The sequence below is a fragment of the Poromitra crassiceps genome (genome assembly GCF_964638095.1).
Source record: "Poromitra crassiceps genome assembly, chromosome: 17".
NCBI classification, from domain to species: domain Eukaryota; kingdom Metazoa; phylum Chordata; class Actinopteri; order Beryciformes; family Melamphaidae; genus Poromitra; species Poromitra crassiceps.
The window spans coordinates 17572647-17600534 of record NC_139635.1 but is presented as its reverse complement, the minus strand read 5'-3'; the positions used below and the strand labels follow the sequence as shown (position 1 = coordinate 17600534).

At 42.8% G+C, this 27888-nt stretch overlaps 1 protein-coding gene across 1 annotated transcript in view; it reads right to left on the bottom strand.

The window, feature by feature from the left end:
- LOC310792228 (NLR family CARD domain-containing protein 3-like) overlaps positions 1–27888 on the bottom strand; it is a gene marked incomplete at its 3' end in the record, with an annotated part of 45998 nt that overhangs the window by 4464 nt on the left and 13646 nt on the right. Inside the window, exons 6-8 of the mRNA XM_083653957.1 lie at positions 19920–20093; positions 9089–9241; positions 8850–8896 (exon numbers count right to left, since the gene is read on the bottom strand). Of these exons, the coding sequence (XP_083510083.1) occupies positions 8850–8896; positions 9089–9241; positions 19920–20093 (374 nt within the window). The remainder of the gene's footprint in view (positions 1–8849; positions 8897–9088; positions 9242–19919; positions 20094–27888) is intronic.

Sequence of the window (27888 nt, the reverse complement as noted above, 5' to 3'; positions counted from 1 at the left end):
TGAGTAGTGGTCGGAGAGTGGAAATGAGAGAGGGTGAAGGTTGGATATGGGTAGGGAGGCAGAGCAGACTGGGTCGAGTGTGTGGCCTTTTACATGGGTGGGGAAGTTGATGTGCTGGGTAAGGTGAAAACAGTCAAGGAGAGAGAGGAAATCAGATGTGAGGTTACAGTTTGGTTGGTCACCAGTGGGCAGCAATGGTGATGATTTCAGATAGTTCAGACAGAAAAGAGGGGTGAGGCTTGGGGGGGAGGGCTGTAGAGTCGTGCAGTTATGGAATTGGGGATTTTAAAGGCAAGTTATTCAAAGGATGAGATGGGTGGGAGGTTGAGGTCCAGTTCAGTGATGGATAAAGTTTGCTCGTGGAGAATGGAGAGACCCCCCTCGGCCAGAGAGGTGGGGTTTAGAGATATAACTGTAATTAGGGGGGTAACCTGATTGAGTGTGTAGAAGTCAGAGGGTTGTTGCCAGGTTTCAGTGAGGAGGAGCAGATCAATGTTATTGTCCAGTATGAGTTCAGATATGACAGGTGATTTGTTGGAGAGAGAGAGAGTGTTCAGCAGTGCAAGGGAGATGGATGGAGGAGCAGGGGGAGAGGGCGGAGGTTATTGAGGTTAGCGGTGCGGTAGGTGATGTTGACGGAGGTGCAGGAGTTAGTCCAGATTGAGGGGATGTTTGTGCCTTCAGGGTAGTGTAGAGTCCGCTTTCGGTTGGGTCGGGAGCCTCGATGGATGTAGCGGTGTTGGTGGAGAATGCCGGATTTGCTGGCAGCAGCAGTGGTGAGGCGATAGTTGTTGTTGAGTGAGTGAGTGAAGGTCAGTAGCAGCGTAGGTGAGTCGGGGGAGAGTTAATGGAAGTTGGAGGGTCGGTGGAAAAAATGAGAGTCCAGAGGAAAATGTGAGGAGTAGCAGGAGTGTGAGTCTGAGGTTGGAGATGAGACATGAGTACAGATAAGAGTAATCTGGGGAGTATGTTGGCCGTGGCTAGTAGCTGATAGCCAGTGAGCTGTGTGGAAGTATAACGCTAGACCAGAGCGGCGGTGTGTTGTTGTTGCTATTGATTTGCTAGCCAGAGAATGAGCCCGTGTGGTAGGCTAGCCTAGCTGTGCCCTGCCAGCAACCAAGTCCAGCAGCAGTGAGAGAGAGCGGGGAAACTTTCACTCACCTGCGGAGATGGCAACCTGTGAACTGGCGATGGAGCGGTGACTACCTCCCGGGACGGGTGTCAGGTATCGCGGCACAGCTAGGCTAACATTGTTTGGTCGGCGGCACGCAGCGGGTCAGTCACACACTGAGCCATGATGGTGACGTATTAAGCCGGCGGAGGGGATGATAAATCAGGTTAGGTGACTAAATAAGTAGACTAGAACGAAGACGGGCGCACAAAACAAATACACACGGAAAACAAGTCACGTTAAACTAGATAGTTTAGGACGCAGGTGGAAGAGGCAGTCAAAACAAAGACGCCAGCAGTGCTCTGAGTCGCAAATTACAGCTACGGCAAACGCAACACATTTCATGCCATTTCATGCGACGCACATATCCATACACAGAGCTTACATACACAATACAATACCGGGCCGGAGTCCCACCAAAAAGGATTATAAAGCCGCGTTGGGAAAGTGTTGGGAACCACTATAGGTAACAAACTAGGTTAGAGAACCCAAATCAGTGCTTTTATTTTACTATACATGCCGGAAGCTGGCGCTTACAAAATCTTACAAGATCTTACAAAACGTTTTCGGGGACACGACTGGAAGGATCGTTTGCTCAGGAAGTTCAACAACAAAACCAAGAGGAGGCTGCATTGCTGCAACTCTACTGAGGAACAGTAAAGGTCATTTAACAGGTTTGTTTTTCTGTTGCTTTGCATGTCAGACAGACAGACCACTGTCCGTGGTGCTGAAATGGGTTGGAGAGATAAACAGATGAGTTCCATGCATACTTTGGATAGGGCCGTGCGGCGCTGTCTGTCGTGCTGAAATGGCGCGGAGGAAAGATTAGAAGTCAAGATAGATACACACATCACTTTGGTTCAGCATGCTTTGCGTGGGTGTGCGATTAACTTTCGTTCAACTTTCGACCACGGAGAAGCCTAAATGTTACAGTGGCAATCGTCGTCAATGGGGGAGAGAGAGTGAGTGAGAGAGAGAGAGAGAGAGAGAGAGAGAGAGAGAGAGAGAGAGAGAGAAATCAGCTGCACCCAGCATGCCATGAGCAGAAAGACGGAGACAACGCATCTGATCACTTTATTTCTTTAATTTAATGAACCTGGCACTGACTGGCTATTAATTTGTTTAGTTATTGTTGATTTTTGCAGCAATTGTTTATTCTATGACTTTTCATAGACATATATGTTCAGAGTGCTCCAGACAGGTCCCGCATTTCACGTTATGCAAAGCTCAGCTCTATTAATGCCTTAATCTGCTGCTGTGAAATAAAAGATTTTTTTGATTTTGAATAGAAGTCTTTCTTGTGTTGTTATTGCGCTTTTCAGAGGTTATTATAGTTAAAAAGTGCAGAAATAGGCATAGCCGGTATATAATCTATGTTTTACGATTAAAAATATCAGCCCCCTCCCCAGTTATAACCGCCCCCTAAGTAATTTCATTCTGGCGCCAGCCCTGGTATAACCTTGTGTCATGCGTTACTGAGGCAGGAAGACAGAAGAAGACCTGCCTCGTCTTCCGTTGGCCTGTGCTGCAGTGTTTTCGCCACAGCACAGTCTTCCTAACCTGACGCTGCCAGATGGACGGTTTAGCTCCACATTACATTTCACTAAACCAGTCGATCTGGGAATGCAGTAACCCGACCCGCTGACAGAGGCGGGCACTTTTTCCAAGCTACTTGGCAGGTGATTGGATGACCCCTCTGTCTATCACCGCTGGTGCGTGTTAACTTCAACCAATCAGATCGCCATGCCTCTGACGTCACGTTTGCGACCGGAGGACGGTGCATGGCCTGTGCATGTAAGAGTGATTGAGTCCTCACCGTCCTCATCGTCGTAAAGTTGCCTTCGAAGCATGAGGTTCTATTATAAGAAACTAGTTGTGTGGCTTAGCCTTCCCAAATATTGAGGGTCGTTTTTTTTAGAATTTAATACATAGAATTGGGAACGTTACATTCAATTTCATTCAGACTGCCTGTCACTTCCGCGGCGGCAGCCATGTTGACGAGTGAAAAGAACTACAAAGACCATGTGCGTCACACAGAAAGCCCGCCTAAGGCTGCCGCTGATTCGTCGAGCCGGCCATGGTTCGGCCAATCATCTTACCTGCCTGTGCATGACAAGATGGATTACGTCGAGAGAATCTCTTTTGATCTCGCGAGGTTATCCATCTTGCAAGCAAGGTTACGGTCTTCCGCCCATAGCAGGAAAACTCGGAGCAAGGTTTTTCCATCCAGGCTAAACTAGTATGAGTTGTGCCAAACAAACGTTAATATCTCAAAAACTAGACATCACATGACATTCCGAGTAAAAGCAGAATTTGTATTTCTGGTTTAGTTTAGTTTGTTTCTGACGTCGTCTGACATAAATAGATCAATAAAAAAAAATTGAATTGTCCCTGGACTGCAGACTCATTTGAACTGTGGAGATCAGAGTGGTTTCTGACGAGAATAATGTTGGTGTTAGTTAGAGGCTCTGTTGCCCCGAGACGCTGCTACTAACTCGGCCTGGGAGCGGACTTGCGCTCGCTGCTGGACCTGCCTGGAGCTGGAGGTATGTGCGCGCGGCTGTCTGCTCCAGACGGCGGGAGGCTTTGTGGAGCTGCGGGAAAAGTGCATCAAACTCGGAGTGATACAGTAATCCTGTAACATCATTTGAGCTTATTCAGGTAAGATATTAATAATGTAATGACACATTCAGCGAGAAACAGTCTATAATGAAGATGTGCCAAAGTTGACGACGTGTAGTTCAGTATTTTAAGTCTACAGCGTTTTTTTTTGTTTTTTTTTTTCCTGAAAAGTTGCCGTTTTGGAGATGCGTGGTTGTCATCGGACAGCGACAATATGTAGTGTTAAAGTCGTATGAACTCTTGCAATTTTAAAATGAAGTAAATTTAGTCAAAATCACAACCTGCTAGAGTGAGACACTCAAGGCTGGCTCCATAGGGTCCCATTCTAAAGTTGCCCCCAGTAAGCCGTTTGTTTACCAACACTGATCCCTTGTATACAGACAGACCAGAGAGAGAGATGCACTCCAAGCTACAACACACTTTGAGAGAAGATCACAAGTTTACCTGATTGCTCAGCGAATGGTTAGAAGGATAGTTAGGCTTCATCCTTTTATCTACAGTATAACAAAGGTGTAAACATTCTCTCTCACTCACACACACACACACACACACACACACACACACACACACACACACACACACACACACACACACACACACACACACACACACACGCACACATTTTTTATTCATTTTTATTATTATTAGTAGGCTATAGTTATTGTTGTTTTATTATGATTATGACATTGAGAACATAGCTGGTCATCAGCAATGGGCAGTATGCAATATTCACAAAATAAAGAGAGTCCCGCACACTGTCCAAACTTGCAAAAATAAATTTAATAATTGTAACGTTTCGGTCTCAGACCTTCTGCACAGCTCAGAGGATTACCTCTCAGACACCAGTCTTGGTGTGTTTGGAGAGCCATCTGCTGTTGTCTGTGGGAAAAAATTGCTTAAACGTACTCCACTACTTTGCAAAAAAAAAAAAAAAATTGCGATTTGCGATTATCGATTCTGGAATCCCGCAGACGTTAACGTAATTCCCTGGAATGTGAGCAGTCAGTTCAGACCAGTCCGGTCTACTGCTCTGTCTCTGTCGCTCGGACGCCCCGCGATGATCTGTATTCTCTCTCTATCTTTTTCATTACTTTGCTTGAATGATCCTTGAAAGTGGCCCACAGGTCAGGACAGTTACGCATAACAAAGGCAACACGTTGGATCTCGTTTTCCAGATTGCTGCGCTTTGATGCAAGACTGTGATCAATTCATACACATGTGTGCACCAGTATTGTAAAGTGTTACCGCACCTCTCCTGTTTGATAACAGATTCCTGAAGACAAGCAGTGTTCATCAGCTTCAAAAACATTTGAATGGGCCTTGCACAGTTTCCTCTAAGATGTCGGCTTTTCCATGCAGATTGTTTTATAAAAAAAAATTGTAACGTTCCCAATTCTATGTATTACATTCTTCACAAGAGGCGTAACAAGAACATGACTTTCAGTCGGTCTGCTTCTTGCTCCGTCTCTTCCTCCCCCATAATAGATGAAGAAAAAGCAATCTCTGCCATTCACTTTTTCAATAGCTTTGTCAATAAGTGTTTGGTTCCATGAGTAGAGTAGTTAATCCCAGTTTATCAGAATAACGCCTATTTGGATGTGTTTTACTGAGAGAAATCTCACCAAGTGAAACCAAGTAGAAGTCATCATCGGACACTTTTTTATTTGTTTTAAACTTGACATTATCCTATTTAATTGGTCTTGATTTTGAATAAATATTTGAAAATAAGCATGATGATCTCCCTTTCGATCGGCCGGGGGCGACAAATGCATTAAGCAACAGGCGCAGCAGTTGGAGGACTTCAGGACAGCTGGAGGACACATGGTAAAGAGCAGGACTTGCGAACTTGACTAAATAGCTCAAATATAACGGGGTGAAAAGTAAGGAAACGCTTTACTACAACTGCTACACTTGTACAGTTGAGACCGAAACGTTACAATTATTAAATAAGTTTGGACAGTGTGCGGGACTCTCTTTATTTTGTGTGAATTGTATCCCTGTCTTACGCACCTGCCCGTAAGAGAGATGTGCGGAGTTTTCCTTCGACAGTATGCAATATTGCCATAGATATAAACTTTAAATATGCCGGGCTGCTAACAGGTGCACTTTAATGCACAGTATTATTGTGTATTATTGACCACTACAGATGATTTGATTATTTTTATGATTTGTGTGTGTGTCATTTTAATGTGTCTGTGTCTTCATGTACTGTGTTGTACAACAAATTGCCTCCTTGGAGGACATTGGCATCACATTTAAAAAAATATTAATGATTGTATATTGTAATTGTAAAATGCTTTTTCCTAAAACAGATCATTGGATTGTTGGAAATGAAAATCTGTACCTTATTGTATTTATATATGTTTTAACCCTTTTTGTAATTGTCTCACCTGCAACTGATTGGAGAAGGTGTGCCCTATAAAAAGGGTCACATCTCCTTATGTTGTACTGCACCCTGACGAAGGCACTTTCGCCGAAACATGTTGGTGTAACCATTAAAATACAGCAGAGGAGATTTTGAGTGTGCGACTTCTTTTCTTTATGTTACTTTGACTTTACATTAGTCTGCACCTCTTCAAACTTTTTGGGTGTGCTCCACTCTATATACTTTGAACTCCTTGGAGGACATTAAAGTTTTCTACTATTACTACACACACACACACACACACACACACACACACACGTGCCCACACACCTGCCTGCACACACGCACGCACACACACACACACACACGCACGCAAACACATACACACACACACACACACACCGACACATGTATGCACGCACGCCACACACACACACACACACACACACACACGCACACGCACGCGTATGCACACACGCACGCACGCACGCGCACACACTCACAAATATGCACATAAAATAAATAAATACATAAATAATAAACTCGCACACACAAGGCTATAGTTCAGTGATGATGTCAGGGGCGTTTCTAGGGTCTGACATTGGGGGCTTAGCCCAGGGGCCCAGATTATTTTTATTTTTTTTCATATTTGAGATCCGGGGCTTTTCATAAAAGATCCAGCGCTATAGCCCAGAAAGTCCAGGCCTAACGACTGGTAGCTGGTGTAAGAAGGAGGATGGTGTTTAGGGCTTGCTGGTAGCTGATGTAAGAAGGGGGATGGTGTTTAGGGCTTGCTGGTAGCTGGTGTAAGAAGGAGGATGGTGTTTAGAGCTTGCTGGTAGCTGGTGTAAGAAGGGGGATGGTGTTTAGAGCTTGCTGGTAGCTGGTGTAAGAAGGGGGATGGTGTTTAGGACTTGCTGGTAGCTGGTGTAAGAAGGGGGATGGTGTTTAGAGCTCGCTGGTAGCTGGTGTAAGAAGGGGGATGGTGTTCAGGGCTCGCTGGTAGCTGGTGTAAGAAGGAGGATGGTGTTTAGGTCTTGCTGGTAGCTGATGTAAGAAGGGGGATGGTGTTTAGGGCTTGCTGGTAGCTGGTGTAAGAAGGAGGATGGTGTTTAGAGCTTGCTGGTAGCTGGTGTAAGAAGGGGGATGGTGTTTAGGACTTGCTGGTAGCTGGTGTAAGAAGGGGGATGGTGTTTAGAGCTCGCTGGTAGCTGGTGTAAGAAGGGGGATGGTGTTTAGGGCTTGCTGGTAGCTGGTGTAAGAAGGAGGATGGTGTTTAGGGCTTGCTGGTAGCTGATGTAAGAAGGGGGATGGTGTTTAGGGCTTGCTGGTAGCTGGTGTAAGAAGGAGGATGGTGTTTAGAGCTTGCTGGTAGCTGGTGTAAGAAGGGGGATGGTGTTTAGGACTTGCTGGTAGCTGGTGTAAGAAGGGGGATGGTGTTTAGGGCTTGCTGGTAGCTGGTGTAAGAAGGGGGATGGTGTTTAGGGCTTGCTGGTAGCTGGTGTAAGAAGGGGGATGGTGTTTAGGACTTGCTGGTAGCTGGTGTAAGAAGGGGGATGGTGTTTAGAGCTTGCTGGTAGCTGGTGTAAGAAGGGGGATGGTGTTTAGGGCTTGCTGGTAGCTGGTGTAAGAAGGGGGATGGTGTTTAGGACTTGCTGGTAGCTGGTGTAAGAAGGGGGATGGTGTTTAGGACTTGCTGGTAGCTGGTGTAAGAAGGGGGATGGTGTTTAGAGCTTGCTGGTAGCTGGTGTAAGAAGGAGGATGGTGTTTAGAGCTTGCTGGTAGCTGGTGTAAGAAGGGGGATGGTGTTTAGAGCTTGCTGGTAGCTGGTGTAAGAAGGGGGATGGTGTTTAGAGCTTGCTGGTAGCTGGTGTAAGAAGGAGGATGGTGTTTAGGGCTTGCTGGTAGCTGGTGTAAGAAGGAGGATGGTGTTTAGAGCTTGCTGGTAGCTGGTGTAAGAAGGGGGATGGTGTTTAGGGCTTGCTGGTAGCTGGTGTAAGAAGGGGGATGGTGTTTAGGGCTTGCTGGTAGCTGATGTAAGAAGGAGGATGGTGTTTAGAGCTTGCTGGTAGCTGGTGTAAGAAGGAGGATGGTGTTTAGAGCTTGCTGGTAGCTGGTGTAAGAAGGAGGATGGTGTTTAGGGCTTGCTGGTAGCTGGTGTAAGAAGGAGGATGGTGTTTAGAGCTTGCTGGTAGCTGGTGTAAGAAGGGGGATGGTGTTTAGGGCTTGCTGGTAGCTGGTGTAAGAAGGGGGATGGTGTTTAGGGCTTGCTGGTAGCTGCTGTAAGAAGGAGGATGGTGTTTAGGGCTTGCTGGTAGCTGGTGTAAGAAGGAGGATGGTGTTTAGAGCTTGCTGGTAGCTGGTGTAAGAAGGAGGATGGTGTTTAGGGCTTGCTGGTAGCTGGTGTAAGATGCTCCCAGAATAATGTGACATGCCCTCTTCTGCACATGCTCCAACTGGGTGGACAAGGCTTGGGTGTCCCTGTCCATGTTCATTCATACAACTAAAATTAGGAGGGGCTGATTAAATAAGAACAGCTTCACTATTATTCTGGTCTAATGAAGTTTCACTGAAAAACATGACATTTAATTGGTGTTCTGTTATAAAATCATTAATTAAAATTGAGTTGCCTGCTAAAGACCTGAAGGTGAATAAGGCCAAGTTTAGTGTGTTCATGAATCAAACACTTACATTTCCTCAGACCTGGTTTCAGCATCTGCTCTCCACCATGGTCCACACTGGAGGAATAAACAAAGTCAGACCAGCACTTTCTTTGATGATGGAAACATGGACATTAATAACCTTCAATATGAGTTTCCACACAGCATCATTCATAACTGATGTTAGATGTTAATCAATATTCCTCATCTCTGTAGTGTGACAGAGAAAATGTCACACTCAACCTTCTAGCAGACGTTGCCTCTCCATACCTGAGTCTCCACTGTCCAGCAGAGAGTAGGTTCTCTCCTGAGGCTCCTGGATGATTGTAGCTCAGGTCCAGCTCTCTCAGATGGGAGGGGTTGGAGCTCAGAGCTGAGGCCAGAGAAGCACAGCCTTTCTCTGTGAGCAGACAGCCTGACAGCCTACACACACACACACACACACACACATACACACACACACACACACACACACACACACACACACACACACACACACACACACACACACACACACACACACACACACACACACACACACACACACACACACAGAACATACTGTCAGTGATGTATAGTTTGTAGTGCTGGGTGAGAAGAAATTGTATCTGTTAGATTTTGATTTCAAATAAAAGCAGAAAGACACAGACACATGCGCGCGTGCACACGCACACACACACACACACACACACACACACACACACACACACACACACACACACACACACACACACACACACACACACACACACGCAGCTGGAGCCAAAAGTGTTTATTGTTGATCTACTTGTATTGATCTACTCAGTATAGTACTGTGTTCATAACTCTCTAGATGTTTACCCTGACATCTATTGTACCTCACTTAGATTTTTTTAGCTTGCTCACACACTTCCTTGTTTACTTCACTGGCTGCTGGTTTTCTCCTGCCTTCAGGTCAAACTGAGAACAGCGCCCTGCTTTGTTCATCATCATTATCATCATCATCATCATCATCTTCAACCGCTTATCCAGGATCGGGTCACAGAGGTAGGCTACGCAGCTTATAAGATAGAAAATATACCGGGGACCCCCTCATTCTGATTTGTGATTTTGGGCTCAGCTTGTTTCCACGGTAACATGCTTGACATTTAAATTGATAGGTTTGTCAGATTAGAATGTAATCCATGAACTATTTTAGATTTAAAGCATAACATATTTTCGTTGAACTATGAAGCTTTTGCACACAAAAAAAGCCCCTCCCCCCTGGAAACCTTTCGCGGACCCCCTGGCAAAGTGCCATGGACCCCTCGGGGTCCCCGGACCCCCATTTGAGAACCACTGGGTTACTCTAGCAGTTCCAGCAGGGAACCCCAAACTTTCCTTTCCCTGACCACTAGGGGTGCAATAGATCACAAAACCCACGAATCGGACCGTGTCTTGGTTTTGATGTCATTTAATAATAAAATATCAAATAATTATTATTATTATTATTTACTCCAAAAAATACAGATAAATAAACTCCATTATTAATGCAATCATTTGCTACTTTGACTCTGACGCAGCTGCCTCTCCTGTCTGTATCTGTATTATCTCTCACTGTCCCGCCCACAGCACTATCTGATTGATTACACGCCTATGCCACAGACAGGCAAAGAGACAAGGCTTCAGCCCTCAGCCCCCAGTATGAGAGGGAGGGAGCCCCGCGTACCAGTGGTACCCATCCCACAGGATGAGAACCACTGACCAGTATTCAAATGGAAACAGCGGTGCATTGAATCATGGAGGTAACATGATGTTCAACTTGGGAACCGTTGCAAAATGGTGCACATTGTTTTACAGTTTGAACACACCATGGATGGATTAACCATATGGACAAATAAGCACTTGCCCAGCACCAAGTGGCAAGAACACCAACCTACTGGGTAAAACATAAAATAAAATAATAATAATAATAAAATAATAATAAATTGTTGTCCCCCCCGGCCCCAAGCAACCAATTTGTGTGTATTGTTGTGTTGTCTTATGATTAAATGTGCTTGCTTGGCTGTGCTGTGTCTCTATACTGCAAAGTCCTGCATTTAACTTGAAAGATCCCAGCGCTGCACCACCAGGCCGGCCCATTTTTATAGGGGTGTTCTTCCCTAGTGGCAAGCGATATGGCATCGTGTGAGAGGCGGCCCTCCCTTCTGCTCTGCTCAAAATGGTCTGCTCCATGTCAAAGCGCGGAAGTCAAAAACAATTCCTTCTTATAGGGTTGCAGTTTTTGATGCATATCCCATATTCCCAGTTACACCACTGAAAATGTCCGAAGTCACAGCCTAGGTGATGTCACTCAATGAAACCAGTCACTCGCGCTTTCTCTCCCCTCTCCTTCCCGAACGTAACGCAATGCATCTGTCTCGTCTGTGTCGTTTCACTGCAACTCTTTTGTCTGTGTGGGCTCTATTCTCCCACAGGCCATCGGCGCTATTACGGGCCTTAACCGCAAAAAAACGTGCCTTGCGCCTGTTTCGGCAAGATAGCAATAGGCTTTAGGCTGCCAAATGCGCTTTAGGCCGAATGGGCGTGGCGCAGTCCCAAAGTGGGCGTGTCGGCGCTAAATACCAGCCTAGTGATATCTTGGGACCTGGCCTACATTTAGCGCTTTGCGCTTTTGAAAAGCAGGCCTATTCTGTGCCTTCACTGCCTCTTCTCTGTCACCCTTCTCTCTCTCTCTCTCTGAGTTCCCAGCATGCATTGTGTTTCTCCATTTCGCTACTAAATAGCAACCAAATGAGCCAAAATAGATATAAAAGGTAGTTCTAAATTAATGTGTAATGGTAACACAGCCTGCCATTGTCAACATTTCAATATTGGACCAAATAAAACATCGAGATGAAAACACCACCCTATGTGAAACATATATGTCCTCCTGGGCCTATATATACCCCTTGTCGAGTTAACGTGATTTAGAGAAGTAACAGCGGAACGCGCTTCGGAACGCTTCTAATGGCATCTGCTATACTGTGATGTCCCTCCAATAACTTGGCCCTATTTCACATTTAGTTTTACAATAAAAACACATTTATGCAATGACTTGACATAATGTAGGGTATATTTATGTGCATCATCCTTTTTGCAGCAGGCGAGAGAAAATGATATCTTTCTGAACAAACTTTCACCAATCTAATAGGCTATATTTTTCTAGCTGATGCATAGAACATTATTTTCACTTTGATCTTGCTATAGTGTAGCGTATTTACATGCTTGCAGTATTTAAACTGCAGTTAGATTGGGTTGAGAAGCATCATAATATGGAATAATAGCCGATATATGGAGACAGACGGGATGAAGGGAGGTGGGGGGGGGGGGGGATCAGAGGCTTGGGTTTCGTCTGGTTTTGCGGGACCAGTGGAATTGGAGCTAAAAAGGCAAGCGTGCCATTCGTTTATTGCACTTATCCAATGAGCATGACGGTGCATAATTTTACGCCTAAAAGGCGTGGTTGTAATGCTTTGGGCTGCATCTAGCGCCAGCACGACGATATCAAGTGCGCCTGTCCACGCCCACTGCTTTGATCTGCGCCTGCCGCTCGGCCTAGAAACTGCGCCGATGCAACGATAGGGGCCAAATCTTTTCACTGCAACGCTGCATGGAGATGTAACGTTAAATGTATACTATGCAACTATTGAATTAAAAAACAATTATACAAAAGTTTCCCCTCAAAACGATGACTACCGTCCCATATAATAGTGTGGCAGTATGTTTATGTTGAGAGACGCTTCTCCCTGTGTGTATTTTAGTGATGGGGCATGTTTTTCTGTATTCTCTGTTTATGTGGTCGAACGAGGTTGTGTTTATGTGGGGAGAGAGAGAGCGGTGTGAAACTGTTCAAATGTAGGTTATTAATTAATTATGTGTCATTTTCGGATAGTTTCACAGCGGCTATACACACACACACACACACACACACACACACACACACACACACACACACACACACACACACACACACACACACACACACACACACACACACACACACACACACACACACACACACACACCTTCAAACCATCGAGGGATAAACACCAAACAGCTCAAACATTGATCTGGGAAGGAGCTCTATTTCCTGGTTTTAGTCCGCGCTGACTCCACTCTGCTGGATTCCTCTCAGAACATCTTAGTGATGCTATTGGCTGACTGTTGCACTGTGAGTAATGTTATTGGCTGAACGTTTTTACAGCCCCACGTGGACCTCTGCAATGTATCCGCCCAAATAGGTCCTGGCACAGCCAATATGTAAACAGCCCCGAAATCAGGCAGGGGGCAGCGTCTGGCCACAAACACACTGTCACAGTATTTAGTGGGTTAAATTGATGTTTTTGAGGAGAAACTTTTCTTTAAGGATTTTTTTTTTACTAAAGAGTTGCATAGTATACCTTTAATTGTTACCTTCAAAAAGTAACAGTGGCAGTTTATATTTCACACTGATGTTTAAATTAGCAATTAATCTGCGTTCACATGCTGTTGCAGCCCTACTGGCCACATTAGCCAGGTCTGACTGGGAAATCCCGAGGCATTCCCAGGCCAGCGTGGAGACAAAATCGTATTAGCATATATGAGGTCATAGGTTTTCAGTTTCAGTTTCAGTTTATTTATTTAACAGGAAAAAAAGCATACAACACCAAGAAGGTAATTCAAATACTTTTGGGCCCTACTCAGCATAAATGCTGGTTTTCAGAGGGTTCCTGTCCTGCAGCAAGAGAAAAACGAAAACACAGTTAAAGTGATAGATATATGAAAGATGGGGAAATATCAAGAAACAGAAGAAGAAGAGGTTGTCTGGCTTAGGTCATGAGGCAGCTGCAAGTGTTGCCTCATTACCCAGGTCAATGACCACAGACCTGTTCCTCCAATAGAAGATTCTTATACATCCGTTTAAATCTTATTAGAGATTAACTATTCCTTAAAATTTGTGGAATCTCATTCCAGCTTATTGTACCTTTGTAAAAGAAAGATTGCTTGCCGTAATTGTTTTTATATCTAGGAAGAGGATTTTCTGAGTTTGTGATGGCACGAGTGGTTCGAGTTTGTCTTGTGGCTGAGAACCTGGGGAGGAGGGAGCTTATAAGGGATGGTGTAAGATGATATTGGATCTGATAATATAATTTCATTTATGTTAATTTGAGGTAGTTCTCAAAGTCTAATGCATTAGCTCTTTCAAGTGCAATACAGTGGTGTGAGCGATAGGGAAGATTTAAACAGATTTTGTAGGCACTATTGTACAGTCGCTCCACAGGTTTTAGAGTGTCCCTAGCAGTCAGACACCAAATTGGCAGGCAGTAGGAGATATTGGAGAGTATAACTGAGTTTACATAGATATGAGCTAAAGTCTGAGAGAGAAATGGACGGATTTTACGGAAGACAAACAATCTTTGTTTAATTTGCTTCACTACCTTGTCTATGTGTAGTTTATATGTAAGGTTCGAGTCAAGCAGAATTCCTAAATATTTGTATTTATTCACTACGGCTAAAGGTTCATTATTTATCATAATAGGTTGATACTTTGGTAGCTGTTTCAGGGGGGATTTGAAGTACATACATTCAGTTTTTTTTATGTTTAAAGTGAGATGATTTGTGTGTAACCAGTTGTGGAGAGTGGCAAGATCGGATGCCAGTTTTGAATTTATTACATTTATATCTGGGTCCGATACATATACCACGGTATCGTCTGCATACATTATGGCTTGTGTGAAAAGGCAGATAGATGGCAAATCATTTATGTAGGCATCGAATAGCAAAGGTCCTAATATTGACCCCTGGGGGACCCCAATGTTATAAGGAGCCTTTGAGGACTTAGACTTCTCAATGCATACCAGCTGTGTTCTTTCAGAGAGATAAGATGATCATGTTGACTGCTGATTGATCGATGTTGAAGGATAGTAATTTATTTAATAAGAGCTGATGATTGACCGTGTCGAATGCTTTTCTAAAGTCGATGAAAACAGTACCAGTTATTTGTCCATTGTTGAGGGCCTGTCTGATATGTTCGGTCAGATATAGTGAAGCTGTCATAGTGGATCTTTTTGAACGAAAACCAAACTGATAGTCGCTGAGGAGATTGTTGTTTTCCAGATGATCTAAAAGTTGGTTTGCCATAATTTTTTCCAGGAATTTTGACATAATAGGGAGTATTGATATTGGTCGATAGTTAGTCAGGGATGTGGGGTCATCAGCTTTATAGATAGGTGTTATTTTAGACAGTTTCCATTGCTGGGGGAAATGAGATGTTTCTATACAGGTGTTGATTATGTGATGAAGCACTGGGAGAAAAGTATCTATATAGGATATGATAAATTTTAAGTTTAGGCCATATGTGTCAGTTGCATTTGTTTTGTTTAAAGAGTTGATTACCTCTAATAGGTGTTCCTGAGTTATCGTATTAAAAGAAAATAATTGTGTTTCATTAGGGTTGATACTCAGATTTTGTGTTGGTGAAGGAGGATTGAAACTGATAGCAAGATTTTGAACAGAGTTGATAAAGAATTCGTTAAATGCACAGGCAATTTTTTGAGGATCAGTTATTAGCACACTGTATAAATGAATACTTAGTTTATTCTTGATATTTTTCTGATTACCGGTTATAGAGTTCAGAACTGACCATATTGCTTTAGGGTCCGAAGCTGAATTAAGAAGGAGAGTTTTATAATAATTTGATTTAGCTTTTCGCATCTCAGTAGTGCATTTATTTTTTACATCAATGTAGATGGTTTTATCTTCCTTGGTCTTTGTAGTGTGATATTTTTTCATACAACTTTCCTTTTCTTTCAGTAACTTAATTATTTCTACGTTCAGCCAGGGAAGAGTGTGCTGCCTTTGTTTAATTGTAACCTTTTTTAAATATTTATTTTTAATCTTATCAAGTTTATTGTGGATCGAAGAAAGAATTTGCTCTGGATTTTTACTCTCTAGCTCAATTGTCCATGTTGTATTTTTAAGTTCATTTTCATAACTCTGGATTTTTGATTTAGGAATTCTCTCTGAGTATACTAGTTTGTGACAATTTTTTTCTTTCTTTATTTTCCTGATCGCAAATGTTAAATAATGATCGGAGATTGCTAGTTTTAAGACACCGTGTAACTTAGGGGCAGTGGTGGCCCAATGGTTAGAGAAGCGAGCTTGTGACCGGAAGGTCGTCGGTTCAATCCCCGGGACCGGCAGGATAAATCTGGGTGGGGAAAGTGAAATGGCAGCGCTTGCCCCTCCCTCATTACCACCACTGAGGTGCCCTTGAGCAAGGCCCTTAACTCCAACTGCTCCAGTGGAGCTGCTCAGTGGCCAGCAGATCAGACTGTGGTTGTACTGGTCAGCTTCCAGGTATGAATGTGTGTGTGAATGTGAACAGGGCACTCCTGAAAAAGAGAGCATTGCTCTCAGTGAGACTCCCCCTGTATAAATAAAGGTAAAAAAAAAAAAAAAAAAAAACTTATATTTTTCTGGTTTGTTTGTAAAGATTAGATCTAGAATTGAGCTGCAGGTGTCACAGATTCTAGTTGGTTGTAAAATAAGTTGTTCGAATCCATAATGTAGAGCCATATCTTTTAAAGGTCTGCTTACAGTTACGTCTGACCAGCTCATATTCAGGTCACCAAGAATTACCAATTCCTTAATCGAGATGTCCTTCAGGCCTGTTTTTAATGATGTAATATATTGTGAGGGATTTTGATTTGGCGGTTTGTACGTGGCGATAATGCCAAGTACATGTTCGGCTGAGAGATGTAATTTAACAGCCAAAGTCTCAGAGTCTGCCTGGGTTTGGAAATTTAAATTAGTAGAGGGGTATTTATTATTAATATACATCGCAACACCCCCTCCTTTTTTCCCATCAGCTCTGTCGAGTCGAAAAAGGTTGAAATTGTCAATGCTTAGAAAATTATCAGGGACAAGGGATGATAACCATGTCTCAGATAGAGCGAGTAAATCGATATTAGCCTGTGTTAATATTAGTTTTATTTGGTCAAGCTTGGACAAAAGACTGCAAACATTTAGGTGGCATAACTTAATGCCCTTTGTTTTGGACATTTGAAGCGGGCTCGTTGGAGTGTTTATTTTGGGATGCTTTGGTTTATTGCCACGGATTTTTGTCTGCCTTATTGTCTGTCCAGAAGTTGGATTCCTGTGGGAGTGAGTGGGGTCCGTGACCCCCAACAGATTAATGGGCTGATCGCTAATAGGTAAGATATCAGATTGATCTATTTTATATGTATTATAATGATTTGGATAAAGAAAATAAGACGGGTCATAAATAATATTTGCTGCAGGAGGAAGCCTTATCAGTGGGGGGTGGGCCAAGAGATAGTTTGGATTGCTAAAAACATTTGGTAGAATATTGCCATATAGTTGAATCCAATAACAAGACTGAAGAGATGATAGAGTCTGTGTGTTGGATACCAAACGTCCAGGATCCAGTTCAATGTCTCCAGTGAGTCTGACTGACAAAGTTGTTGTCTGCAATGCAGTGGGGGAGGCGGCTGGAGTTGACGATAGCGGGGGGGGGGAACTAACGTGATCCTTGGTGGAGAGGGAGTTTCTAAGGTGTGGGACAGGAATGACCGGAAGTGGACGCATGGAGGTGGCTAGTCATGTTCGGCTGGTGTGGATCTTATAAAACAAATTATCAGTTAAAATGCGTGAGCCCAAGGCATTGGGGTGAATGCCATCAGGCCGGAAGAAAGCAGGGCGATTCCAGAAAAGGTTAAAATTATCGATAAAAACTATGTTGCGAGTTGCACAAGTTGATTCGAGCCAGGTGTGAAAACCCAATGTGCGGCTAAATCGTTCCACCCCGCGATTACGAGGGGGGAGCGGGCCAGAAACAAACACACGTTTATTGTGGACCGAGAGAAAGTCCAGAGGCCTGTACTACAAAGCCAGTTTAGTGGTTTAGCGAGGTAACTTCAGGTTTAAACCTGGTTTGGCCGTACTACAAAGCAAGTTAACTTCTTACCGACATATATTTCCATAGCAACTTATGCTTCACACTTAACCTGGTCCGTAGCAGGTTAAGTTGCAAGGATAAGATTAGACCTTAAATCCACCGCCCACGAACCAATCGAATCAGCAGTTTGGAAAAATGGCCAACCCCTTTCTGGATGAGTTTCCCGTAGAGGAAGGAGCACGAATTGTAATGTTGAATGAGTAATGGTAATCAATGTTAATGTTAATCAAGGACTAAAGCCTTGCACTTGTTGGCTATTTTAATTAAGCCCTATACCACTTTGGAATATGTTTTTATATAGGCCTATTCATTTTTGTGCTCTCAAGTAGCCTAGATACGTTGTTTGATCCCGCTGATCGATTGCAGCTGAATAGTGAGTGGAGAAATATCACTAAACCGGCATAAAAAGGTTAGGCCTACATAAACGTCTCCAAAGCGCACGGTGCCGTGTGCGCAATGGAGCTGAGACTGACGTTGGGTTGGAATTGAAATAGTCATAGCTTACATGCTGGCCTACTACATCTAAGCAATTTAATATGGGATCACCTGCACACAGGCGATCCCATATTAAGATGATTCATATCTAGGCTACTCCTGCATTTTGCAGCTGCAAGTGTTGCTTTTGGCCTGTATGATGTGATTGAACTTCATATTTCCAGCATCATTATATGAAATATGGAGATATGCGACTCTGCTGACAATATATGTGACCACAAAATAGGCTATTTTTTATAAATTAAATCTATGCCCGCACATACCGTGTCGTTCAGAAGCCTCTTTTAATTTTATTATCATTCTTTTTTTTATTGATAGCCTATAGGAATTATTCAATCAGTGCGACTAAACATGACATCATTATTATTCGTTGAGCCTAAATGGTCTACGGATTTTGGACTGAGACATTAGGCTACACATTGCTTCCACTCGCAGTTTATTGAGAGGGTGAATTCAGCTGCTGTAGGATACGTGGAGGCAGAAACCGCTCTTCAAATAAATGACTGATGTGAATAAAAGTGGTAACTTTAGACAGTCATTCGGGAACAGACTAAAAATATCCAATGCGGATTTTGATTCTGACATAGTAGTCGATGGCTTTGATGAATGAGGAAATAGGCGTGTCTGGCGCTGTAAAAGCTACGGTTCTGAGCTGAGCGGTCCATATTGCATTGTGATTGGCTAGTTGTTAAAAACCACGCCTCTTTTGCGGGCATGAGCTCGTGTGCACGGGCATTTTCATGTGCACGCGCAGTCAACTTGATTAGAAAAACCTGGTTCGAGTTAACGACTGGCAAACGAGGTTCGTAGTACAAGTTAACTACAATCGAGCTGATCTGGTTTAGACAAACCAGATCAAGGGACAGATCCTGGATCTTCTTATCCAACATTCGTAGTACAGGCTACAGGAGAGCTGTGTAATCCCTTCTAAGCTTTTCGGATGCCCTTTTTGGGATGTCGTTGCAGCCAACATGAATGACAACGTCTTGGACTAGTGCATGGTCAGCCAGGATGCTGGGGATTTCTGACGTGATATCTGTTACCTTGGCCCCTGGAAAACAGAACGTGGCCACAGACTTCTTTTTAAAACCCCTTACAATTGAGTCGCCAATAATAAGAGTGGATGGAGGGGGTGCGGACATTGAAGGAGATATTACTTGTAATAGCGGAGGAAGTGGCTGTGAGAGGGTGGGGGCACGAGCTCCCCCCAGTTGAAAGTAAGACTGACTGAGAAACCCTTTCAATCTGCTTTTTATGACGACGACGACGATGATGATGATTATAGTTTATTCTGGTAGAGAAATGTTTTAAATTAAAGTTGACTGTTCTGTTCAACTTTTATTCAGGAGCAAAATGAACCCTTTAAACTCAACAGACTAGTGATATTACATATTGTGATCAAACCTGATACAAACACTTTTTATTGTAATAACATTTTTAGCTTCTGGATTCAGTTTGACAGAACCTGACAAGCAATTTACTTCAGGTTGCACCTATACAGAGGCAGTGAGGAGAGGAAGTAGATTTGAACGCTGGTTTCCCAGCTGGTTTAAAGCCGGAAATGAGAGTTCAGCTATTTTCTCTAACATTAATGCACATGTAAAGCAGACATTAAATGGTCAGTTGAACAGTAACAGTATATCTGACCTGAGAGTCTCCAGTCTACAATGTCGACTCCTCAGTCCAACAGAGAGTAGCTTCACAGCTGAATCCCGAAGATCATTGTTACTCAGGTCCAGCTCTCTAAGACTAGATGACTGGGAGCTGAGAACTGAGGCCAGATCTTCACAGCTTCTCTCTGACAGCTGACAGAGACTGAGCCTGAAGGACAAGAAGACAGGTGGAAATGTTATTATGTTATATTTAATGACCCTATTGTATTATTTCTACAGACTGTATTGATGTGGCTAACTGACCCTTATATTTAATCATGTCATTATGTATTATGTCCAGTGTTGGGGGTAACGCGTTAATGATAACGACACGAGCTTACTAGCAAGATAAGTAGGCTATAGAGAGAAAAGATCTCCATTTTAATAGCTCATCCTGTGTCCCATCAGACGGGTCATTTAACTGCAGAGCAGAATCAATCATGGTGCCAATATTTCAACTTTGTATTAGCATGCAGAACAGCACTATTAGTCGACACATAACTTATCAGATAACTAACATCATGCATATAGAACAATACATCATTTTAACCTCCAAAACACATTGACAAACAAACAATTGACACAAAAACACAGTACCCCCAGGGCATGCTGGGAACTCCTCCCACTTTCCTCTTCCACGGGTTAAATTTCCCAGAAGGCTTTGCATAACTTTTTACACTCTGTTTTACAATTAAATCAGGCTAAAAAGTGTTAGATATAAATAATATGTATTTTAACACAACATGCAATTCTGGAATATCTGAATATTGGACAAAATTAAATTAAATTAAATGTAAACGTAAACCATAAGAGAAACCCACATACATTGATGGGGTCTGTAAATACCTCTTGCAAATACAACGTGTTCTAGTGAAGTGGGCGCAGTGCGGTATGCTCCGTAATAAGGTGCTCTTATACCTTTGCCCCCACCCGAGTCTCCGCGAGTCACCGTGCAGACCCCGCGCTGGGGCTGATGCCATTATACTCAGAAAGTGATCAGCATGTATTGTACAATGGTGAGAACAGCCGCTATTATGTGCAGTACTGAGGGCGCTTTCACTCTCAAACGACCGCACATCAGCACATAAAGGAATCACCAAACTTGTTTTTACTGAAAGCCGTTTTACTTCTCAGCCCTGATTGCCTACTCTGTGCTGCTGTTAATCTCTCTCAATAATGCTCTCAACACAACACATTTACTTGGTGAAATTACTAAAAACGAACAGTTGCAAATCAAAGTTTATAGCCTACCACATGGATCAAGAAATGTGGCGAAAACACAGCTCAGTGTTCAGGGTTCAGTGGCTTGAAAGCGGCCATGTTTGGAGAGAAGCCATGCGTTGCTCGCGCTGTGAGAAAAAAAATCAGGCACAAGGCGAGCGCTCGACAGAGGTAGCGAATAACCACGGCCACCAAATTTACGTCATTTGACGTGCCCGGCCCTCGCTCCACCCCCGCGCCCTTCACGGCAGGGTGAGCATAATTCAGCCTATAGTCTGCCAGCAATCTGCCAAAAAGCGCCGTCTTCTACAACAACTTTTTGTTGCGCGCAAGGACAAGAATGGGACACTGCAAACGCCCTGGACAGAAGCAGCTAGCTACGGTACGACATAAACCTCTCAAAGCATCTGCAGTGGAAACATGCTAACACAAAGCTGGTTGCAGACCCAAGCTGAGTCACCTGCCTCGACCCCAAGCAAGCAGCAAAAGCTTTATTTTCACCAGGTAACATCAAAATCAGAGATGGACATGCTTGTTGCCTCCTCCTACATGGCAGAGGAAATGTTGCCAGTTTCAACAGTAGAATGAAATCGCCATTTTTCTGAAACATATTGAGCAAAATACAGATGGCAGGGAATGGACAGCCACCATCAGACAGGAAAAGTTTTGCAACCTACCTTATTACGATAGATATTTGTGCTAATATATGGGCATACAGTATATGTAAGGATTAATGTTGTATTGTTAACTGGCAAATTACGTGACAATGCATCTCAGGCGATGTTACGGAGTAACGCAAAAGTAATGTAACGAGTAGTGTAACAAATTACTTTCTCCAGGGAGTAATCAAGTAAAGTAAGGCATTACTTTAAGTAATGTGTAATGTGTAATATATTACTTTTTTGAGTAACGGACACCAACTCTGATTATGTCTACTCATGGACTGTATTGATGAGGCTAACTGACCTTATCTTTAATGTCATTATTGCATTCTTTCTACTGAGAGACTGTATTGATGAGGCTGACCCTTATATTTAATGTCATTATGTATTATGTCTACTCATGGACTGTATTGATGAGGCTAACTGACCCTTATATTTAATGTCATTATTGCATTCTTTCTACTGACACACTGTATTGATGAGGCTAACTGACCTTATATTTAATGTCATTGTTGCATTCTTTCTACTGACAGACTGTATTGATGAGGCTAACTGACCCTTATATTTAATGTCATTATGTATTATGTCTACTGACAGACTGTATTGATGAGGCTAACCGACCCTTATATTTAATGTCATTATGTATTATGTCTACTCATGGACTGTATTGATGAGGCTAACTGACCCGTTTAATGTCATTATGTATTATTTCTACTGACAGACCGTGTTGATGAGGCTAACTGGCCCTTATACTTAATGTCATTATGTCTACTGATGGACTGTAGTGATTATGTATAACATCACAAATGGTACTGCGCCATCCTACCTGCATTCACAGATAGTCATGGTCCATACACAACATGGACAACACCAGGGCCAGTGTGCCTCAGTCAGGTCGACGCTCATCTCTGGAGCAAGGTAGTAGTAGGCCAAATAGGCTGGTCCTGCACGCATATTGTGTTTCACTGTGATGACTTTATATTTTTGTGCAAATGTTTTTGTAGTTTCTGTTATGACCCGGACTAGGGGTCACCGGGTGTAACATAAAAAATGTACCCCCTCCTTCCCAGCTCCCAAACAGAACCAGAACTAGCGAAGAGCTAATGCCCAAAAAGCTGATTTGTCCCACTTGGGGGGCAAAGCTTCAGGGAGGGCACACAGGCCAAAACGGTAAACATAAGAAATCAAATCCGTATAATAAGTAACCCATAATCTTACCTGTCCAAAATAAACAAAATTGCAGGAAGCTTACCTTCATAACCTAACCAGAAAATCATGAGAAAAGGATTCAAACAAACAAGAGGTCACCCACCCAACTCCCATGCCTTTATAATTAGCAGTTGATACAGTCCATTACAAAAGTCAATGAGTAACAAGTCAAAGTTTCAAGTTTCACAAAGTTTCAAGTTTCACCGGGGGGGCGTTGGAAAATTTTGTCCATTTTAAAGTAAAATGCTTCAATCTGGTGCACTTTGAGAGCAAAATTAAGAGGGTAGATATATAAAGAACTACAGACATAATGTTAGATTAATATCCTCTTTACTGTGATGTTGCTTTAAAATGATACAAAAAATAAATGTCTCCCCATATAATATAATTTATATTCTGCATACAGGTCACATGGCAGAATACTGCTCAATTAAATACAATGGCCCATTACACAAACATCACTTACAGGGGAGTTACTTACCCACACTTCAATAGAACTGTCCGCAAAGTCTAGCCCCAATGCAAAATTTAAACGTTGTGGTGAGCTATGTCTCTTCCTTCTATATAGCACACAGACAGGAAGCATATTGTTGCATTTCTGATCAACTGTCATATATCATGTTATTTATGAGGGCTTTAAAACATCAATGACAGATGAATAGATCTGGGGGCTGGGGCTATTAAAAAAAAAAGAAAAAAAGGGAAAATACCGAGGTCATGACCTCAATGGTAGCTACGGGCCTGACGTCTCAGCAAGCTTTATACTGCCCTGCAAAGCTAAAAGGGGGTAACTCGCCAGAGTGTAGAACTGAGAAAAATGACTTTAAAGTTTTGTTGTTGTCCAGCCAAATGTATTGTAGGAAGAAAACTGGAAATGTGTAAATTATTTGTTTATTTAATGTAGTTATTTATCTACATAATTTTTTTTAGCTCAAACTTGACCTTTGACCCTTATTTGGAAGTTACCTTACTCTGGCTTTGCATTGTCTGCAAAATAATAAGGGGTGATGCCAAGCAAAAAGACAGTAACTTCAATTTGATCCTTCACTTGGTTGCTTATCACTATATAAAACCAGTATATATGATAATAATGATAACATAGACATGAAGTCTCATTTTCATGGCACAATTACTCTTAATATAATATACGTATAAATATAATATAACTAGATTATCAGGCCGCTACACATCCTTCAAGCCTAGTTTGGTGGGACTCTTGTTGGCCCGTTGTGTTTCTGTGTGTTGGCGCCTCGGGGGTTAATGTCATATGAGCTGGCTCCTCGGGGGTTGATGTCGTATGAGCTGGCACATCTGGGGTTAATTTCATATGAGCGGCACCTCGGGGGTTAATGTTGTATGACCTGGTAGCTCAGTGGTTAATGTCATATGAGCTGGTGCCTCGGGGGTTAATGTCATATGAGCTGGCACCTCTGGGGTTAATTTCATATGTGCGGCGCCTCGGGGGTTAATGTTGTATTAGCTGGTACCTGGAGGGTTAATGTTGTATGAGCTGGCATCTCTGGGGATAATGCCGTATGAGCTGGCACCTCTGGGGTTAATTTTATATGAGCGGCACCTCAGGGGTTAATGTTGTATGAGCTGGTACTTCAGGGGTTAATGTCATATGAGCTGGCGCCTCGGTGGTTAATGTTGTATCAGCTGGTACCTCTGGGGTTAATTTCATATGAGCGACGCCTCGGGGGTTAATGTTGTATGAGCTGGCACCTCCGGGGTTAATTTCATATGAGCAGTGCCTCTGGGGTTAATGTGGTATGAGCTGGCGCCTCGGGGGTTAATGTTGTACGAGCTGGCACCACAGGGGTTAAATTTGTATGAGCTGGCGCATCAGGGTTAATGTGGTATGAGCTGGCACCTCGGGGGTTAATGTCGTATGAGCTGGCGCCTCGGGGGTTAATGTCATATAAGTTGCCGTCTCTGGGGATAATGTTGTACGAGCTGGAGCCTCGGGGGTAAATGTGGTATGAGCTGGTGCCTCGGGGGTTAATGTCATATGAGGTGCCTCGCGGGTTAATGTATAAGGGTTAGGGGGTTAATGCCGTATGAGCTGGCAACCTTGGGAGTTAATGTGGGTGTCTGTGTGGGTGGGGGTGGTAATTGGTCCGATGTCACAATCATGACATTAGACCTGCCCAGTAATGTAACTCATACCTCAACTCAACCTGTGCATTCTGGTGAGTTACCCCCTTTTTGCGTTGCAGGGCAGAGCATTCAGAGTGCAGTCAAACCAAACCAAACAACCGTAACTGATGTTACCTTAGTCTTGCTTGGCTTTTCTAGGGCTTTTGGAAGTTACTGTAAATATGACCGCCTATTTTCTCCAAAAAACAACACAATTGACTCAAGATATTTTTCCACATGACAAAGCAGATCTTCAATGTTCCAAAAATGACAAAAACTCATTTTTGCCAAAAATTGAGTTACCCCCTTTTAGCTTTGCAGGGCAGTATAGTCTTGGTACAGAGTCCACATCCAATCACCAGCCAGCATACTGTACAACTAGGGCACAGCCAATCAGTCACACACCACAAGCAATAAGCATTCACCCAAGCTGACATGCATCAGAATCCCATCAGCAGTCAATCACTCAATCAGGCATGCAGGAAAGACGCACAATGCAGAGGATCACAGTACAGGGAATAAAACATATGACCCCCAGGGTCATAACAGTTTCTAATGTACTTTGAGTGGGACTAAAAATGGATGATTTCCGGATAGGTTTTTGAAGTACCATGTCTAATGTATACTATGTTTGTGATGGGGTTTTTCGCTACACACACGCTTTACACATGGTGCAGTAAGCTGATTGGGAGAATAAATGGCACATGCACTACGCTGCAGAAGTATTGAAGAGACAAAAATACACAAACAAATCAATAAAAGTGTGTTTGACAAAGACGATAGCGACTCTGTAGCCTCCCTCAGGAAGGCAGTCCACAGTCTGAAAGCGCTGAGGACTAAAGTGAAACTTCCTTCAGTGTTGAGTCTGGACTGAAGGAAAGTCAGGAGGACCTGAAGATCTCAGCTGGCTCTCAGCTCACAGGGAACTAAGAGCTCCACAGTATAATTCATAGGGCTGTGCCGATTCACTTATCTCCCGATTCGATACTATCACGATACTTGGGTGCCGATTCGATATATATTGCGATTCTTAAGTATTGCGATTCTACGATTATTGCGATTCGATATTACGATTTATTGCGATTTTTGTTTCTTTTTTTCTTTTCTTTTTTCAGTTTGTTTGCCTTTTTTACACTAGATTAGAACATGGGAAAAGTTGAATCATACACTAGAGACTGTATATTATATCATGAGTAGGGCTGGGCGATATAGTTAAAAACAGGGGCGGACTGGGATCATAATTCAGGCCGGGCATTAGATACCAAGCAGGCCAGGCCGATATGGGCCGACGCGCATGAAATTTGTCCGTTTGAAGCCCAATTTGGGCCAAGTCGAATTTTACAATGAGATGCACCCACTTTAACCCTGAAGTGTAATTATTACTTCAGACTAACTAATAAAGTAATAAAACCACTAGTAAACCAATAGGCGGCGCCTGGCCTGCTGTTCAGTGAGTGGCCTGACTGCGGGCACCCAAAAAAAAAAAAAAATTGCGATTATCGATTCTGGAATAAAAGATCGATTCAAAAAATCGTGACATTAAAAATCGCGATACTTAGGTGAATCGATTTTTTCTCCCACCCCTAATAATTCAATACCAAAACTAGCCTGCTTTAAATGTTTCCAGTAACATTTTAATATTAAGTATCTGTCTAATTGATAACCAGGGGACAGATGTTAAAACTGAGATGTCACCTTCCCACTGGGGAAGATCCAGCTAGATGAACAGAGAGGGGCTGGGATGATCTTCTCTCCATCACTGAGCTTCATTTCAGTGTATATAAAGCTGGAACAATAAAACTCAAGTCCTTATGTAAAGTTCAATTTCGAGTTTGTCATAGTATAAATACAATCAGATTATTAATATTATTATTAATATTCTTATTCTTATTATTATTATTATCCAATAGACTTCAGCATGTTGTCATTTATGGTGTATCAGCATCAGGTCAGCCTTATGATGTCTTTCCATCTCAAACCAGACAGGCTGTCACACCTCTGTCTCAGAATTGGTCCATTTTCCTTGAACACATTCTGTAACCGATCAAATGAATAAATGTAGCGATTGTGAATACCAATTAGTTTAAAATAATGTTAATGTTCAGAATCCACTTTTTTTTGGACAAGATTTCAGATGGCAGTTTCTCTGGAAAAATTGTCATAAAAAGCAGAGTTGGATGGGGAATTTAACCCCAAATTAATCCTAACGTTATAATAACTTAACCCCAACTTGACCCTAACTTAACCCTTGTTAAGTTAGGCCCCCCCTTCTTTTCTTTTATTTTCCTGTCAACCATTTTATGTGAAGCACTTTGAATTGCCTCTGTGTATGAAATGTGCTATACAAATAAACTTGACTTGACTTGACTTGACTTGTTCAGCTGGATGTAGACATTTAACTACACAAACTGACATATTAGGACTAGCTAGCCCCGTAACACTTAAACTGTGAGAGATACCAGTGTACCAATGGAGACAGACATTGACTTTTTATCCCTGAAGATACACAAAAGAAAATAAGCTTATTACATTGTGTATCGATAGTTGGATCAATAGCCGGATGTCCATATGTTCTTACCACAATAAAAGTCTGATCTTTAATTCCTTTATTGCCTCAAACACTCTCGCATCAAAGTTTTGCCCCTAACTGATTGAAAACGAAACTCACTGATACGATAGCGAGCACACTCTAGGGACCAATGAAATCTCACGTGCACAGCAAAAACACACTGG